Source organism: Hoplias malabaricus, chromosome 3 (genome assembly GCF_029633855.1).
Source record: "Hoplias malabaricus isolate fHopMal1 chromosome 3, fHopMal1.hap1, whole genome shotgun sequence".
Taxonomy (NCBI): domain Eukaryota; kingdom Metazoa; phylum Chordata; class Actinopteri; order Characiformes; family Erythrinidae; genus Hoplias; species Hoplias malabaricus.
Window position 1 is genome coordinate 60,904,197 of NC_089802.1, and position 18,758 is coordinate 60,922,954.

Here is an 18,758-nt window from a genome sequence, read left to right on the forward strand (position 1 = left end):
AAGTCCTGCTGAACTGTTAATCTTTATCTTTTGGTTGATGTTGTTGGCACCAGCATTGACTAGGTCATTTCAAGATTCAGGCTATCCCAGCGACACCATACTGTCAGGTACAAATCTTTGGCATCGAAAAGCTAAATATACTGTTACTACAGCCACAAATTCATCATGTTATGTGTAATATGGGTGCTCGGGGCGTTCCCATTATCATGCCGTTTCCTTACAATGCTTCCACTTGTGCCAAATACAAGAGAGAAATGCATCCAGATCAATTAAAGATAGAATGCTCACTGCAGGGGTATTAAAGTAAAATGTGTAAGGATGTAGAGATCAGTCAATAAAGGGTGGCTATATGTGTCCTAGAGATTGTGCTCTAGCAGCTGGCTCAAAAACATTCAGTTATACATCGTGAATGTCACGTTTGGTGATCACTGCTGCACTTTCATTCCTAATCACACAGCAGCAAATGGGTCATTCACTGAGGCAATGAAGGAGTTAACAACTTTTACTGAGGAGTTGTATAAATAATGACTGGATGGCATGGTTTGATTCCTATTTTGGCAAATGGGGAGCACTGGGGCTGAAACTGGCTGTCGCGGTAATCATTTCTCTATTAGTAATAGCACTAATCGGATGTTGTATTATTCCCTGTATCAGAAGCCTGATCATCAAAATTATTGAACGTGCTGTTGGTATGCAATTCAGTATGGTGAGTGCAGATGAGTACATGGAGCTTGACCCTGCAGCCGAGAAAAATCCGCTGGATGAGATGCCTCTTGAAATGACCCAGCCACTCCATGCCTCATTTGATGAGGAGTAAATCTTTTTCATTTATTCACTTTTCATTTTTTAATGCTGATTTCAAGTTGATTTTATGATTTTATAAGTTTAAATAATCATTTGATTTAATCATTTGACATGTAATCATTCAATATGTTTTTTAAGTGCATGAGTTATGATGCCTAGGCTGAAAGCTTAGCTCGTCTTTGGTTGATTTTATCTTTTGCATTTTCTTTTAGCAATATTATGATTAAAGTTTTTAAATCATAAAACGGGAGGAATGTGATGGAAAAATGCAGATTAACACTAATGAGTAATGATAACAATAACTAATGACATAATATATTGGGTTTGATTAATCTTGGTTAATTCTTACTAAATTAAGCAGGCCTTAGTGCTTGAAGGGACTTATTGCATTGTGTGGTTACGGTGACCTGAAGGCACTGAGCAGATTAGAAGGAAGGCAGTCAACAACTGAAGGACATTCTCACCATTTCTCCCTGGCAACTATAAAGTTGGAGATAATGAGGCACCAATAAGGGTATGTTTGGGCTGATGGAATGAGACATGATGATGGTGTACGTGACTGGGGTCCTATATATATGACTTGATTTTGTTCAATAAACTCGAGAGATAAGAGAGAAACTTTGACTGCGTGTCTTATTCCTCTCTTCTCCCCAAAGAATTCTTTGATTTTTCGATCTTCCTTCCTGGTTTTACGTAGATTAATGTTAAATTTGCCATAAAAGTGTTCTGCCCTAAGATCAGACACAATTTGTATTAGGTACTGGCCTGAGATCAGACCCAGTTTATATTCTGTACTGACCTAAGATCAAACGCATGTTGTGCTCTGCACTGACCTGAGATCAGGCCCATTTTTTTATTTTGTACTGACCTTAGATCATAGACAGTTTGTATTCTGTACTGACCTGAGATCAGGCCCGGTTTTAATTGTATTCTGACCTAAGATCAGACCCGATATGTATTATTTACTGACCTGAGATGAGACCCAGTTTTTATTCTGTACTGACCTGAGACCAGGCCCATTTTGTATTTTGTACTGACCTCAGATCATACCCAATTTGTATTTTATACTGACTTGAGATCAGGCTTAGTTTGTTATTTGTACTGACCTGAGATCAAACACGTTTTATTCTGCACTGGCCAGAGATCACACCCTGGTTTTATTCTGTACTGACCTCAGATTATACAACATTTCTATTCTGTACTGACCTGACATCAAACACATGTGTTCTGCACTGACCTGAGATTAGGCCCAGTTTTAATTGTGTTCTGACCTTAGTTCATACCCAATTTGTATTATGTACTGACCTGAGATCAGGCCTGGTTTGTATTTTGTACTGACTTCAGACAATAGACTGTTTGTATTCGGTGCTGACCTGAGATCAGGCCTGTTTTGTATTTTGTACTGACATCAGATAATAGACCGTTTGTATTCTGTATTGACCTGAGATCAGGCCCAGTTTGTATTCTGTATTGACCTGAGATCAGGCCCAGTTTAAATTGTGTTCTGCCCTAAGATCAGACCCAATTTGTATTAGGTACAGACCTAAGATCAGAGCCTATTTTTATCCTTTTCTGACCTGAGATCAAACACATGTTTTATTCTGCACTGGCCTGAGATCACACCCTGTATTTATTCTGTACTGACCTTAGATCAGATGCTATTTTTATTTTGTACTGACCTGAGATCAGGCCCAGTTTGTATTATGTACTGACCTGAGATCAGACCTATTTTGTATTGCTCTCAGATCATAGACAGGTTGTATTAGGTACTGACCACAGATTAGGCTCAGTTTTAATTGTATTCTGACCTAAGATTAGACCCAAATTGCATTATATACTGACCTGAGATCAGTCCCAGTTTCTGTGACCTGAGAACTTTTTTAACTTTATTGCCATTAGCACATATTAACAGGCAATCAATCTTACATAACATATTCACCTTGAAAGTTGAGCTTCAGTTGACACCTATACTTGTACAAAGAATAACATCATATAAGGAAAGGATTCTACCCTTGTCTACCTCTGCTTATACTTACTTTAAATAAATAAATAAATAAACATATTTCCTAACCAAGAAAATTAATAACTGATGACCATCTTCTTGTAAAGGCAGGTAATTTTAGTTGTAATTGAACAGCCATATATTCCACCATATACACTTTTTATTTTTTTGTACCCACTGAACAACTGAAGGAGGATTAGACTTCATCCAGTTGATAGTGATCATTTTTCTTGCAACCATCAACAGAATATGCATTATATAGCTTTGGTCTATGGTGACCATGTGTTCAGGCAGTATTTCCAATATGAACAAAAATGGATTCAGTGGCATGTCAATTTCCAGGATTTTCTCCACTTCCTCTTTAATATTTTTCCAAATCATCTGTATTTTTGGACAGTCACAAAATATGTGAGTGTGATCTCCAACCATACCACAGTTTCTCCAACATTTATTGGCAGAATTGTTTTAAAAACACAAGTTGTCAGCGGGGTTCCAAAAAACCTCATTTTAACCTTCCAAATCAAATTCTTTCCATAACTGGCTCCCACCCCACCTATGACGTTTCAGACATACATTTTCCCAAACTTCTTTGTCCACGATTGTATTCAACTCTAATTCCCATTGACCTTTAATGTATAAGGTGTTGTCGGCATCTGCTTGTTATAAATATGGGATATTTGCTTTTTTGTTGATGCAGAATGCTCAGACATATGTGTGAAATGGGTTTCTATATTGGTTGGTTTTCTTTAAATAAAAATATCTCAATTTCATCAAATTGTTTGTGATGTAATGTCTAATTTGAAAAAAAAAAAAATCTATATAGGTCACTTGAGGGTAAGGTAAACCCATCTTGGAGAGGTTTAATCTCTTACTGGCAGCTGACAGCAGAAAGTACCTGTCAATGGCAGCTGCCAGTCGATCAGTGGCAGCCACTAGTCGGCCATAGGCAGCCGCAAGTCGGTATGTGTCTGCTGCCACTCAACGAGGGTAGCCACTGTTCAGACACTGGGAGCTGCCTGTCAAATGCATTCTTCTCACCAGTAGTTTTCAATACATTTTATAATCCATTCAGTTGTGGTGTAACTGTAAATGGCTAATAACTTGATAAAGTGGTTGTCAGCCCACTGCTCCAGTTGTGTTTACTGTCCCAATGTGTGTTAATAATTATTTGTTTTCACTACCATGGAAGAATAAAATACAATGAATCTATTGATCTATCATCTATTTATCTACTCTATCTTCTTCTTCTTCTCCACTACAATCAATATCCTATCAAATTATCTTACCACAATTTAAACAAAACATCATAATGTTAATGTGATTCAAATTATGTAAAAAGTATATATATATATTAAACTAGATTGACAAAAAAATTACAATAACAAAGTTTGGGCACCTTTTTATGTATTGAGAATATGAATGTGAATTAGTCCTGTGTATACTGTTTACGTTCATACCTGGAAGACACAAAATTTCTAAAAACTGCTGACTCCACGTGTGGTTTTCTATTCATCAGTCATTCATCAATATTTTTACAAATATTGAAAATGGAGATACAGCAGCAATAAGAGTCACAGTTTTCAAATCAATTACAAAAAAAAAAGGATAAATATTCTTCAATACAGAAATGTTAACTAAAGGACTTTATTTGAATAGCCAAGGATTGGACAATAAGAGTAGTAATCAAACATACTTTTTAGCAAATTTAAATATTTACATTACTCTTTTATCAACAGGTATAATGTAAAATGTGCCTTGCAATTCTCATATTATAAGCTCAAGAGCCATCAATGCAAAAAGATTCTGTCCATGTTTGTGGAGCAGTGGCACTGTGTTCTCTGTAATGACAGTGCTCCCTGTCAATACTTTTGTGATGAATTGGGGAGTTGCCGATAAGGTGGGGTAGTCATCATCCAATATCCTGACCTCACTAATGTTCTTCAGGATGAATGCAATGAAATCCTCACAGCAATGCTCCAATCTTCCCTGGACATTATAGAAAAATGCAGGATAAACTCTTTTAATGCCTTTTTAATTTGCCATTTAAGAAGAAACAATGACTGAGCAGGCATCCCAATACATTTGTCTATATAGTGTGTACAATGTGATTAATTCAAACATAAAGAAGCTAATATTTTCCAGTTCACAATAATGAGCCTTATTTTACATAGTAACAGATTGGTGGGGAGGAACAAAAAGAGGGCTGAGAGTACAGCATGATGGCACTGTATACCTAATTTGTTACAAACAACAAAAAAAAATCACAGGCGTCCTTTCCTTACCTTATTGCTTTCAGTTTATTCATCCAAGTCCTCGGAGAGGCCCCAATCACGAGCAAGGTCACTTCTGCCTGATATTGGTGGAACCCCTCCAGCTTTTTTAAGATTAGGATAGTGACCTTGTAGTGGGAAATATAAGTGCAAATAACTGAGAACTGAATAATTTGTCAGTTAGCGTTAGTTTAGGATATTTTTACCTGCCTTGCTGATGAGAGAACAATGAGTATAGGGGGATGAACAGTGGGTGTATTTAAATGTTTCTTTTTGTTACAGGAAAGATCTGTTGGATTAAACAAACAATGACAGAGAGAGGAGTATATGTGAGCAGAGTAATAAAAAGAGTAGGAAGCACCAAAATAAAGGATGGTGTGAGTGGAGTAAGGCAAAGATGTTGGATGCAAATAAAGTGTTTGAAATAGAAATAATTTTACCATAAATAAATATGTAACATAACTGCATTAGATCAAAGTTTATATAATTATCAGCACAAAAGTGAAATGCATTCAATTCTATAAATATATAAAGCTAGAGCAATTATTTCTATCTGTGCTTTTTGTTTTCATTTGTTTGATACTTTACATTGAGTCATTTTTATGAAAGTCTACTTTCTTTTATCACAGTATTAATTTCTTAAATCTTAAGTGTCTTGGCATTTTAGTGAAATACATAGTGCTATAAAACAGGAGTGGTGTAAAAAAAATGTATAGGTTTGCAACTCCTGAAGACATTTTCTCTGTGACTTCAAATCCATACACACGTGTGACAATGTCCTACAACTACAAATTTCACTGTCACATGTGCTCCGAGGTTTTGCACCAAATACACCTCCCAATACGATCAGAGAGAGAAATCAGTCTTGCAGTCAGAGAACGGTACTCAGCGCTCCACGTGTTGGAGTGTTTACAGCACAGTTGCTCTGGTTTACAGTGTAGTTTGGTCCCGCTCGCCGTTTCACATGACGTCTTCACAGAGGAGCTCTGATTGGCTTTCTTGGGATGGTTGTCCTAGCATATTGCCTGTACAGTCTGTGATTTAACATCACGTCTCAGACAAATCTGCACAAATCTTTAGAGCTATTTTGTTTTATCGGAGGTATTGTAGTCGCGGACACTAAAGTGGACGCAGCTCCTCAGGTCTCGAGGAGATAATGGTTTAGTGGCGTGGCCAGGGCCCTGCTGCAGCGCGCTTGCGAAGTCACGTGATCAGTTTGAAAAGGCGGGTTGCGAGGGTTAGTCGGAGGAAGTGATAGCAGCTGTAAACATTTTTAATTTCTCAGGAGAGGGAGTTATGAGCTGCAGAAGAGGAGCACTAATAGTCCTGGAGGGGGTGGACAGAGCTGGGAAGACCACCCAATGTAAGAGACTTGTTCAGGCGCTGCAGCTCAGCGGACACCAGGCCGAGATGATCCGCTTCCCAGGTACCAACACATCAAAAATAACAGCACTGACGTTTGCACAGAGTCCAGGTTTACTCACACTAGAAGAGCCTGAATACTTGCACAGTTTTTACTGAGATTGTCACATCAAGAAAAACCCCAAACGGTGCAGGAACTCAGGTCTAACCATTGTCGCTTTGTGTGGAGATTCTGAGTTTGGTCTTCTCTGCTGTTTCCAGACAGAACAACAATGATCGGGCAGCTCATCAGTTCGTACCTGGAGAAAAAGAACAATTTGGAGGACCACACTGTTCATCTACTCTTCTCTGCAAACCGATGGGAGCTGGTGTAAGTCCTTCTGCTCTGTTTAACTCTGCCTGACAAAACAAAGTCACAATTACATTTCAGGGACAGAAGAATGTGTATTTTATTTACGAGGACAACACTGTTCCTTTGATCCAACCGCCCCCAATTTCCTGCCAGTCATGGGAACAGAACGAGTGACATTCCAGTCCTAAGGCCATGGCTCTACCTAATAGCTAGAGAAGAAGAAACAATAGTTTTGAATAAGTTGACTGTAGGTGGTTAACCATTCCTGTGAGCTTTTCATTGTTTGGCTTACCACAAGCTCATTTGTAACTCAAGCTGTTAAATCTGATGACACACTTTGTGTACTTTTTATGCAAAGTTAGCTATGGTCACTTGAATTGAGTCTGTCCTGCTCAAGTATTGTAGCTTAATGTAGCTGCATCTGTGAAACATCAAAAATAAGTCAATCTTACCCACTTATGGAGCAGGAATAGGGCAACCCTCAACCAGTCTCGCCTCCCTCTCTCCGTGACAGTGGAAACACTTCAGAGCAAACACCAGACTTTGTTCCAGTGTACAAAAACGCTGGAGAGGTAGGGAACTGTGAGAAACCCTTCTCTAAATGTACAATAAGTGTACTGGATTGAAAATGTACAGCACCTTTAGTCAAACATCCTATACTTTTATGTCTGCCTTTCCAACTTGTTTTGCTATGGATATTGACAGCTGTCTCAAATCAGTTCTTCCTTGATTAAGTGTGCCTTCTACATCTGAGTGTGTGACATGTGGAATGGCACTCCCTTATGGCAGATGGTCTCTCTTTTTGGTCTGTTGTTTATACTATTTTACCACTCTTGCTGCTTTAAGATCTGTTTTTTTATGTATAAATATAGTATGGATTTTATTTATAAAACCTAATTTACAGAAAAAGTGGGGATACTGAACAAAATGTAAATTAAAAACAATCAATTCATTTATTCATTCATTATCTTTACCACTTATCCAGTTCAGGGTCATGGGAGGTCCGGAGCCTACCCACAATCATTGGGCGCAAGGTGGAAACACTCCCTGTATGTTTCCACCTTGTGCCCAATGTTTACAGTATGACACAAACTCACACTTACCAACGTGTGTGTTTGGACTATTGGAGGAAACCGGAGCACCCAGAGGAAACCTACATGGACACAGGGGGAACACACCAACTCCTCACAGACAGTCACCTGAAAAAGGACTCAAACCCAAAACCTCCAGGTCCCTGGAGCTGTGTGACTGCAACACTACCTGCTGCACCACTGTGCCGTCCTAAAACAGAATTCAGTGATGTGCAAATTTAAAACATATATTTAATTGAAAGTAGAACAAAGTTAATAATTTAAATGTTGAAACTGGGAATTTTAATTAATTAATTAAAAAACATATTTGCCCCTTTTCAATTTGAAGCCAGCAATGCATTCTAAAATCATTCCACATTTAAATTTTGAAAATGGGGTTGTAAATAAGTTAAATGATTAGTACTTTAAATCCTGTTTTGTTTTGTTTTTTAACTTCTACTTCCTTCAGGCCTTTAATGAAGCAGAAGTTGGAGCAGGGAGTCAACCTGGTGGTGGATCGTTATGCTTTCTCTGGTGTGGCTTTTACAAGTGCCAAACCTGTGAGTGCCCCACAACCACAATGTGTTTGGGTCTATTTACTCTTGTACTTAGGGAGCAGATAAAGAGGTGTGTTTGTGTATTGTTCAGGGCTTCTCTTTGGATTGGTGCAAGCAACCTGATGTAGGCCTGCCAAAACCGGACCTGGTTTTATACTTGCAAGTGTGCCCCACTGTGGCATCTGAACGAGGAGAGTTTGGAGTTGAGCGATATGAGACCAGTGCTTTTCAGAAGATAGTACAACAGAATTTTAAACAGCTAATGAAAGATCAGACAGTCAACTGGAAGGTAAATCAGTTTCATTTTGTCCATTGAATTTAAATCATGTATCCACAAATAGATGAATGTATTTATTGATTCAGGTTACCTTTTTTTTTTTTTTTTTTTTTTTTTTTTTTTGTGTAGGTGATTGATGCATCAGGATGCATTGAGGACGTGCACACACAGATTAAAAATCTAACTGAGAATGCCATCAGCATGGTTGAAAATCTCCCTATTGGAGAACTTTGGAAATGAAAAGGCATGAACAACATTTATTTCACAGTACATCTGTGACGTGCACCCATACATGAGATTCTGTGCCCTGGGGCATACTTTGAAGTTGATCTTAAGGATTGCTTGCTGAAATGGCTGTTTGGAATGAAGCTTTATATACAAAACCTTTACATATAGTGTTGTCTGACTTCAGTATTGCAACGGTGGAGTCACACACAATTAATATACATTGCATTGTACAGCCTTGGATCCAAAAAACAAAATCCTTGCTCGGGATTTTTTTGTTTTTTAATTACATTTTTATCTTAAAATGGACAGTTGAGTAAATAAATAATCTTAAAATAAACTTGTATACAGATCTTTTTAACAAGAAGAATAAACATACTGTGTTACACAAGCTAACCTACTTGGTCTGTAACCATCCATCTTGGCTTTTGTTCATAAGCTGCTACAGACATCAAATATTAGCATTATTGGTCGAGAGCGCTTTAAATCAAAATTGACCAGCCATGCTCCTGACGACCACCAAAAGTGAGTTATGGCAATTCTGCATTAGGGTTGGAGGGTAAAAGGCACCATATCACTTCAAAATAACAAAAGTGTTAAGACTTAAAATGGATACGCAACGTGAGTACTCACATACTGAGGTAATCCTGAGAGTCTGTGACAATATCTTCGGACCTCAGGGTTTACTCAGAATGATACAGAGCAGTCAGTATAACTGAAGAGCGGAAAGCTGTGTTTGACGCAGGTGACTGTGCCACCAAATGCCCGGCAGGCCACATGTCAGTGCTACCACTCCTCTCTGACTCTACCTGCTGTGAGGAGGCTAACACTGAACTGTCAGTTGAACACTCTCTTCCCCTTTCTTCACAAAGAGAGGATCTCAAATTCTTCATCTTCAGAGTCAAAAAAACGCTCAAGTCTGTCCGAATCTGAGAAATCTGTGGAATGATAAAGGGTTGTTAGACAAAATTTCATACCTAAAATCTTCACATTATTAAAAGTTTAAAATGTTTTTGCTTGGTTTTCCGGTCCCAGACGAGGTCTAAACGTAGGCCAATTTCTAGGCAAATATCACTGACAGTGATTTTTATATATATAATATGAAAATAAATAAAATGCATCAGATCATGTGAATCTGAGATTACCTGGAGTGAGATTAAGGACTTCAGTGTTGATTAGATGTGATGGCTGACTGTCTACCAGTTCAAACATGGGAAGACCTCCTCTACAACTTGACAGCTGGAAAAAATAATGTGGATAATAGAGGTTGTTAGAAATAATTTTCACAAACCCTTAAAATTATGCCAATAGAATACAACTTACTTTACGAATATGCGCACACCAGTCGTCAAAGTCATCCTCTGTTTGACAGAAAAAGCCCTGAAGGAGGTCAACATTTGATTATGTGGCTTTAACATATCTGATTAATGGTTATTTAGCCTGTCTTTTCTAATCCAGGGAAGAAGTTGCAGGGGTTCGTTTTTCCTCTCTATAATTGGTATAGATAACATCAGTTAATTATCAAAGTCTCACAAATTAATCTCATTTCTCTTTACCACCAACATAATTAATCTGACAATATTAATTAATTTCAGGTCAGAAATTTGCAACATTTATTTTGCTCTAAAGCTATGTAGCTAATGTAACTTATACCTTACACACTAACAGCTAACCAAAGAAAAACATGTATCTTTATTTTTGTAGATTTTTCGTTCACTACATCATTTGAATTGTGTGAAAATTTCATGATGAATGGACACAAATGCCCCAAAATTACTTGGAATTAAATCTTTTTACACCGACATCCATTAAGGGGTAAGATTATTTCCTTCTGTTAAGTTACTATTTGGAGATACACATTTTTATTTGGACAATGATGACATGCAAGCTACGTGTCTGAATTGATCACATATTTCAAGCTGCTGAACTGTTACCTCACATACTTGCTTATTGTTTCTCAGAGAGGTATTAAGCCTAGTCCTGGACTACACAGCATTTTGAATTGTGATCTTCAATTGAAAGGAGTATATAGTCCAGGTGTAGGTTTAACATCTCTCTTCGAAACCACCCCTATATCTGCATCCCAAATGTATTCAACAGAGGTCCCAGAAGGCAGTTTTAGTGTTACAGATCCTCTGCTTATGCTTTATTCAAAAATGCACACATGCACTATGGCCTATATTGGAAGATTAAACTACTGATGTTGAATACTACTTACAGCAGCTATGGAGGGGTCAAGCTCACAGATGTGCATGCGGCAGGGTGGGTGTTGGCAGTGATAGGAATCATCCTGAATCTGAACACCTTCACATGGTTCTACTGCTGGCTGAGTAGTGTGGGGATCCAAGTAAATTAGCTCCTCGCCTGTAGAGGGCAGCATGAAGTAGGTATTGGTATAAAGCACTTCAAATTCTGAGGACTGAATCTCTACAACTTTACTTGCTCAATACCTTGTTGATCTGGGCTTGTTTTTCCAAAAGCCTCAATAGTATGAAATGGGACATATGCCCATTTTCTACAAGTTAAGTTATCTGGGGTTTTAATTGGTCTTGCCACCTTTTTTTTTTCTCCCCTCAGGCAACTCACTGGATTATCGTTTCACATTTTGGGGGTTGGTGTTTTTCTAAAGAGTCTATTCAAATTATTGATAAATTAAAAATTACATTAAACATACTCTTTTTAAGTAATTATCTTAATTCTACAAACTTCAAAGAAACTAGGCCCTGGATGTTTGAAGCTGATACTCAGTGCTTACCAACAAAGCCAATGAAGTAGTGTGCGCTGTTTGGCTTCCCACCAATTACTCCTAAAGACTGAGGCATCATGAAGCATTGCTGTGAACAAGACATGAAGTCATTAATCTAAAAAGATTGTTGCAAGTAAATATACTAAGTCACATCAAATATAGTCACACAGCAAACAATAGAAATGTAATACATTAAGAAAATACTGACATTTGTCTCAGTACATTTATTTATAAAATATAAGCAAAAAAAAAAAAACATACTCTTTACCATATATTCTTTTATTTAGTTACCTTTAGAGTTTCAATGTAGGCCTCATTGATGTCGCTGAGGCCTAGTCGTAGGGGGATTAGCAGAACGAGTGGTTTCCATAGAGCCTCCTCAGCCAGTGCACAGGCCCCTTCCAGATAACCATTCATCTCCTGGGGTCCCTCTGGCTCGGCACAGGCACCTCTCTCAAAGTCCAACCATGGCATACATAACCTCTCTGAGGAAGCCAAAACACAAAGCTATAAGACTTGATCATTCTGCCACGTGTACGGCTTATCATACCCTATTTTAAAACCAAAATGGCCCAAGTGGCCACACAAAGCAAAAAATCAATAAAAAAAAAAAGGAGGAAGGGGACTTAGTGATTAAGACATTAAGAAGGGGATTATTCAGTCTGTACCTATGAGTACAGCTATGTTAGCATCAGTTTGTTATCAGTTAGCCAGGCAAATTTTGCACTGCTAAATGCATAAAAAGTGTGAACAACTACATTGTCTGCCTTTAAAACAATTTGCATAAAACTGGTGTATTGTTATTTACATTAAAGCTGACTATCCAGCAAGCAACCAGAGTGGAGTTCAGAATGAAGTTCTTTTAACAGTGCACAAAACCCATTTGTATATATAGTAAATTCAATATTATAGTTTTTAATATTATTTAACACTATGGATTAGGTCAATATTGGCTTATTTTGGAGTTTGGAAAGAAAAATGTATCAGGTGGCAATTTGTGCAAGTTCTGCCACTGAAGTTGAAAATTATGTTTATTTTTCCCAGCAGCCTTTTAATGGTTCAAATAAAGAACTTCACTAATACAGCTAATATTGTCTTTGAATGGTACTTACGTTAGTATAATTATCTTAGAGAGTCAAAACTCAGTAGTATTTTGGAAAGAAGATAGGAGCAACCGTAACGGTTCCTACAATCTTACATTCATCAGTTAACTTGAGTCAAAAGGATTTTGTTTTGACACTCCAATGAAAAACATGCATCTCTGTTTTTGTGGATTTTTAGTTTACACCTTTTGAACACAGAAGCTGTTCTTCATATCATATGAATATTTAATGATGAATGGACCAATAGAAATGCTCAAACATTCCTTGGAATAACATCTTTTTAAACTGATTTCCATTAAATGTTAAGAAAGTTTTTCCTTCTCCTGTAAAGTTGCTAATTTAGAAATACATAATGTGTATATGATAATACTGTATACCCATTAGCCTGTTAACTTTGTTAATACCCAACATATTTTACCCAACGTTTCTACTGAAAGCAGGGTTCGTAATGGGCCTCTGCTCTTATTGTACAATTCATTATTTTTTGTTAATTAATGGAATGTTGATGCTGGGAATTTAATCTACTCAGCCACAAAGTTGGATCGTGATTATATTTGATCAGACCTCGAATGCAAATGATCTCAAGGATTTTCTATGATGTTCCGTCACTGCTGAAAAGTTGCTCCACAGTTCAATGTTATGAGACTTCACACCCTCTGGCTGCATGTTATAATCTTCAATATGTTGGTGTTTTCTCAAGAACATATTCTACAAGAATTACTAGTCTATTGAGATTTCATAGCTGGGTGTATGCAACTGAACCCATGTGGCAGGAATGTGTGTGTCTTAAATAGAGAGGCAGGCAATGCTTGACCCTTTAAATTAGTTCACTGCCTACTCACTGATTTCCTCTATGACCACAGTGTTGTCCATTGCCACGTGAACTGCCAGGCGGCTCCATGTGTCAAACACTGCAAGCTTCCTATGGAAGGTGAACCATTTTGGTCAGTATGTTTGAACAGCATTCACAAAGACAAAAAGAACATGAAAATATATCAGCTGAAAATATTATAATTACTCACAATACATATATTAGTATTTTGTAGAAGTTTACATTTGAATACTTAACCAGAGAAGCTTCTTGACTTACTTGAGTACCTGTGCCACTGTATTAGGGCCATACCATTGGCCTATGGACTTGCCTTCTCCCACTCCCATCTGAGCTGAAGGAAACAAGCAAGCAACTGTAAGCAACTCAATCAATATATACATCTGATCTGTGAACACAGCTCTGCTGGAGCACTGTAAGTAATTGCACAACATATCACTCAGGTGCAAGACTGCATTTTACCTATCTGGTGGATGGAATAGTAGCTGTCCTTCTTGTCTATGAATGCATTGAGGAGGCTGATGTACTCCTCTCTCTGTCGTTGACCTCTTACCCATCTCCAGTCTTAAAAAAACAAAAAAAAAAAACAAACAAAAAAAAAACATTAGATAGTAATTTAATACCAAGGTGCAATATGGACCAAATGCTGAACAAGCACCACAAGACTTCTCATGAGCCACATAGACACACCTCGGCCTAAGTGTCTTCGGATCAAAGCTTCCGCCAGGATCATCTGTCCACATCGCAGCATACAACCCCAGCCTGTGTCAGATGTAGGCCCTGTGCCTCCTGTAATAGCAGAACATCATTTGTGTTCATGCAACATACAATCATGTAGCTAAGACATGTTTTGTGTTTTAATTTGCATCTTTGCACTGTACAGATTTTAGATTTCCCCATGCTTTTTTGTTTTTCAATTTATATACGATTATGTGGTTATGTGGTAATAGGAGTCACTAAAGAGAAAAAATAATCTGAAGCAGAAAATCTGTACCCACGGATTAGTAATCCATGCACTGTTTATAAACCATACCCTTGAATTTTAAACTGTAATCTCAGTTTAGCAAAACTGCACCCTCAGATTTGTAAACTCTCCTTACCTAGTTATGCATATATTATTCTATCACGCTGCCAGTAATGACCCAGAGGGCTTATTGCCTTGTAAGCAGGTATAAAAAACGGCTGAATATTTGTATCTATCTCTCTCTCATGATTGTTAGCTGACAGATAAATATATAAGAATAAAAAATATATAAATACATATATCATTCCATATTTGGCTATTTTATACAAATTCATGATTTCTGTTTTGATTAAATTGAGGATACAATTTACCAATCTGAGGGTTTTGTTAAAGGTAAGGATTACTAAACCATGGGTACAGATTTTCCTCTCCTTGTGACCCTTACCAGCCTCCATAATCATGTGTGTCATCACCCACATAAAATTAATCTGTTTGAGACTGTTTACCACCTAGCATGCTTTGAAGATAAATGTTCTGCACAACACTATGTTTACTTGTTAGCTACACTGGCATTATAAATAATTTAAAAAAACCTAAACACACTATACAAATTATTACAACAATGCCTGTCTAATGCATGCAACAATGTAACTCACCAATTGGCTGGAAGTTCTTTCTGTAGGTGAACCACATGCGTGAGGTAATGTCAGACAGAATCTCATCTTTCTCTGTGAAAATAATAATATCTCAGACACATATTCAGTACATCAATTCCACTGAAATTCCAAAAAGACGTCCTTAGCATACCTTTTAGTGCATTAAATTGTTTCCCCAGGATCCAGACAGGCTCTGGTGTCTCTGGGAAATCCTCAAACTCCCCAAAGCGAAGTGTGTCATATGTAAGAGTAGCTGTGGGAAGAGTAGGCGTAGTACTTCACTGTGCTGAGAGAACATCCTGTGATATTAGCTAGGCTAAATAATTAATTAAATTGATTCATGTAAAAGCCAGTTTGTAGACATAGATTAAACCTACTCTGTTTACCTAGACATGGCTAATATGACCAATTGTATGTACGATGTATGCAGATCATTTTTTTATTTTTTGGTGTGGGGTTGTTGCAATAATAAATAGACTATGTCAGTGATTATAATAGTGAGGTATTATTATCATAAGTGTGCGCAATAATATGATGTATTGTTGGCTAATGAAAATTACAGCTTCAAATAAATTCAGTGTCTTTATAAACATTGTAATCAATATTAATGAGCTCTACTGAACAGATGGCTGAGGATCTTAAACTTAAGCTTAATGATACTTTCAAAGTAGGGGAGGGGTATAAGAAGATATTAAAGCACATCCAGCTAACAATTTCCAATATCTAAAATGTCACTAAAAAAATGCTGTTAAAGGAAACTATTGCCAAAGCAGAATATGTTCAGTAAAAGTAGACAAAGTAACCCTAATTTTATATCAAAGGACATGCAGAATTGTCAGTGCCATGTTCTATGTATAGATGCTTACACCACCTAGATGTACATGGATGTACATCACCAATAATATATGTGGAAAAAGAAAGGAACAGTTGGGGGGGGACTCTTTTCCGACTGTGTAAATCTCCTTCCAGACATTGATTAAAACCTAAAACCTAATTTACAGGCTATGTTTTAAAGTGGCTTAGATGTAACAAAGTCTGTATCTCAAATTAACCCTCTGCAAGTCACCTAGGTTGACCGGATGTGTTCCTTGAGTTTAAAATGTAATAAACAGTTAGAAAATGCACAATTTTGCTCATCTGAACTCTTCGCATCGGCCCAAAGATCAAACCCTTGTTTTCCAGCAAAACTGTAACAGTGCAGTTTAAGGAGACAATAACTTGCGGTATAACGGATGTTTTTAATGAAACAATGAACATTTAAGGAACTTGGGACGTGGGTTCTGTTATTCAACAGAACCAGTACTGTCAACAGTTAAAACTTTCACTGTCGAGCGTTTCAAATGAATACGCTGATTAAATGAGGCGACAGTAGGTGCCATTAACGTAAGTTAAACATATTCTCAGCCACATCTGTCTGGACATGCCTCCAGTTACAGTCCGGACAGTGTAAATGACATTAAATATCCTATTCCTAGTGTTGACATCTACATCAGCAGATTACTATTAGCTAGAGAGCCCTAGCAAAACAATCGGTCTAATACAGACTCGAAAAACAGCGAGTTAAAGCGTTAAAAAAATGCTAAGTAATTGTTTTGCTCGGTGTATTCTTACCTGCATCCATCCCGACACTGCTTCACACTACCTTGTTCGGTCGAGCCTTACTGACACAGGCCTCACCCAATAGGGAAGCAAATTCGGCATTGTCGTAGTTGCAGCCAGCCAATAATATTAGTCTAAACCTGCATATGGGCGGGTCTATGCGTTCGTCTAAGCCAAGAAAATTTACAGAAAGGAGTTTGGGCGGTTCCAGCTATCATGAACGGGAGCTAAAAACAGCTGTCGTTTTTTATGACAAAACTATAAACCTATAATTTGTTTGTGAGATCAAACTAAGGTATTGTATGCTTGATAAATGTCAAATTCTTATCCGAATGTTTAGTATTTAGCATTAAATTTTTAATTAAAGTCCACGCAGTTTGGCTCTTCCAGGACTCTCCCGTCGTAAACAGTGGAAACAGACAAGAGAAAGCTGGAGACTGTGGACGTGTACCTGTCTCTAAACTAAACTCAATATAATATCTTTACGTCCAGCTAGTTTAATGGTCTCTACTATCGGTGACGCGTTGAACATCACCGATAGTGTACTAACCATGTATGACTGTGGTTTGGGTCAGTGAGCTGCTGTTAAAGTGGCCATCGTCATGTGTTACTGAGTCACGTATGTTGCGCAAACCCGAGACTTATGTCACTAAAACACCGTCAGCAGACAGGCCATGACTGTCACTGGACACTGAAAACAAGAAGTGTTTGTGAAACTTTTGACTCTTACCGTCATTGCATCGTTGGTCAGGATTTTACTTATTTATTTATTTTATTTTTGAAATTAGGGTTGTCCAAAACGTATTGCCCTGTGGGCTCAAAATGCTGTATTTGTGACTTGCAGTCTGGTGAAACTCTCTGGGGGTTCACGTCACTCACGACCGATAGCATTGTCTAGTGAGGCAGACTGGGCTCCAGACTGTTTCCGTATAGGTTTACAACTTGCGCATGGGCTTAGTGATGTGCTACGACATTGCTTTCCGATCCGATGTCAAGTAAAACCCAGGCTGGTATTGCCCATGCCGATATTTTGAAAAGTATTGAATCAGATACAGAAAGGGCAAATAAAAAGTATAAGTTATTTATGTGTATCTATTTTGTGTGTTTATTTAACTTATAGTAGTTATTTGAATTCACATATCATTGTGTTGTTCAGGGTTCGAAGGAAATTTACACAAAAACATGAAAAAAAGATGTGAATCACTACCCCCCAAAACTAACATTGCCATCAGTTATACCTGGATAAAGCCTGCCACTGCCAGAACAAAGTTGCTGTCTGTGTTACTATTAGAGTGGTCCTGTGTGGGGGCAGCAGAGGGAGAAGAACACTGTATAATTATGGTGGTATTAGACAGCTAGGACATACATCCATCATACAAAATATATAAAGAAATTTTATTGATGTTTTGGAGTTAGAATCGATTTTTAAAAGAAGCACAAGGATCAGAAGTATCAATATTTAAGTCTGCCCATCTCTACTTTACATCAGACTCTACTTTACATCACACTTTTCAAAGGACCCCTACAGGACCATCACAGAGTTGCTGGAGGTTTAAAAACTCAGTGTCACCGCTGGACTGAAAATAGTTTACTTACCAAAAGTATTAAGCCAACAGTGTCCTGTGAACACCGATGTAGGTATAGATGGATTTACATCTAAGAGGTGGATCAATAAGGTCTCATACCGTGCCCAATAAACGTGTCTGATTCACTCATACCACAGCAACACACACAGACAGTGTTGAGAATGATCCCCAACCCAAAATAAAACATGCTTTCTGATGTTTCTGTGTGTAGTTATAGAACTACATAGCACACATTTGTTTTAAGGAGAGCTAATTAAATAGACAATGGTTATAAAAACAAGGACGTTATTTTTGAAGTTTTGGCAAACTGGTTGATTTTTTTCCCTGTAAGGGAATGAACTATCTTCCCCATTCCC

The 18,758-nt window shown here is 37.7% G+C and overlaps 2 protein-coding genes across 4 annotated transcripts; one reads left to right on the plus strand and one right to left on the minus strand.

The window, feature by feature from the left end:
- The first annotated feature begins 6,202 nt into the window (after positions 1 to 6,202).
- Positions 6,203 to 9,225, plus strand: dtymk (deoxythymidylate kinase (thymidylate kinase)). The gene is made up of 5 exons (XM_066665378.1): positions 6,203 to 6,502; positions 6,700 to 6,808; positions 8,330 to 8,420; positions 8,509 to 8,706; positions 8,824 to 9,225. The coding sequence occupies exons 1-5, from the start codon at positions 6,373 to 6,375 to the stop codon at positions 8,932 to 8,934; spliced, it is 639 nt and encodes a 212-aa protein (XP_066521475.1). The 5' UTR covers positions 6,203 to 6,372; the 3' UTR covers positions 8,935 to 9,225.
- A 495-nt stretch (positions 9,226 to 9,720) lies between these two features.
- atg4b (autophagy related 4B, cysteine peptidase) lies at positions 9,721 to 16,904 on the minus strand. Of its 3 annotated transcripts, none has more exons than XR_010801925.1 (13): positions 16,829 to 16,904; positions 15,369 to 15,470; positions 15,218 to 15,289; positions 14,288 to 14,386; positions 14,060 to 14,161; positions 13,859 to 13,931; positions 13,611 to 13,690; positions 11,957 to 12,150; positions 11,675 to 11,753; positions 11,138 to 11,283; positions 10,243 to 10,280; positions 10,065 to 10,158; positions 9,721 to 9,857 (listed from the first exon to the last, which is right to left on the minus strand). XR_010801925.1 is itself a non-coding variant. In XM_066665377.1 (13 exons), exons 1-13 carry the CDS (start codon positions 16,836 to 16,838, stop codon positions 9,784 to 9,786), a joined length of 1,182 nt encoding a protein of 393 aa, XP_066521474.1. In that variant the 5' UTR covers positions 16,839 to 16,904; the 3' UTR covers positions 9,721 to 9,783. The 3 variants fall into 3 exon arrangements, 1 of the variants encoding a protein (XP_066521474.1); XM_066665377.1 differs by having other exon boundaries at positions 10,243 to 10,299; XR_010801926.1 differs by lacking the exon at positions 9,721 to 9,857 and having other exon boundaries at positions 10,073 to 10,158; positions 10,243 to 10,408.
- Between the last annotated feature and the right edge of the window lie 1,854 nt (positions 16,905 to 18,758).

Excerpts from the sequence above, each read along its gene's own strand:
- dtymk (XM_066665378.1), top strand. The coding sequence starts at position 6,373 with ATGAGCTGCAGAAGAGGAGCACTAATAGTCCTGGAGGGGGTGGACAGA. Across the intron at positions 6,503-6,699 it reads CGAGATGATCCGCTTCCCAG|ACAGAACAACAATGATCGGG; the intron begins GTACCAACACAT and ends TGCTGTTTCCAG. Across the intron at positions 8,421-8,508 it reads CTTTTACAAGTGCCAAACCT|GGCTTCTCTTTGGATTGGTG; the intron begins GTGAGTGCCCCA and ends TGTATTGTTCAG.
- atg4b (XM_066665377.1), bottom strand. Across the intron at positions 15,290-15,368 it reads ACAATTTAATGCACTAAAAG|AGAAAGATGAGATTCTGTCT; the intron begins GTATGCTAAGGA and ends TTATTTTCACAG. Across the intron at positions 10,300-11,137 it reads TTGACCCCTCCATAGCTGCT|GGCTTTTTCTGTCAAACAGA; the intron begins GTAAGTAGTATT and ends GACCTCCTTCAG.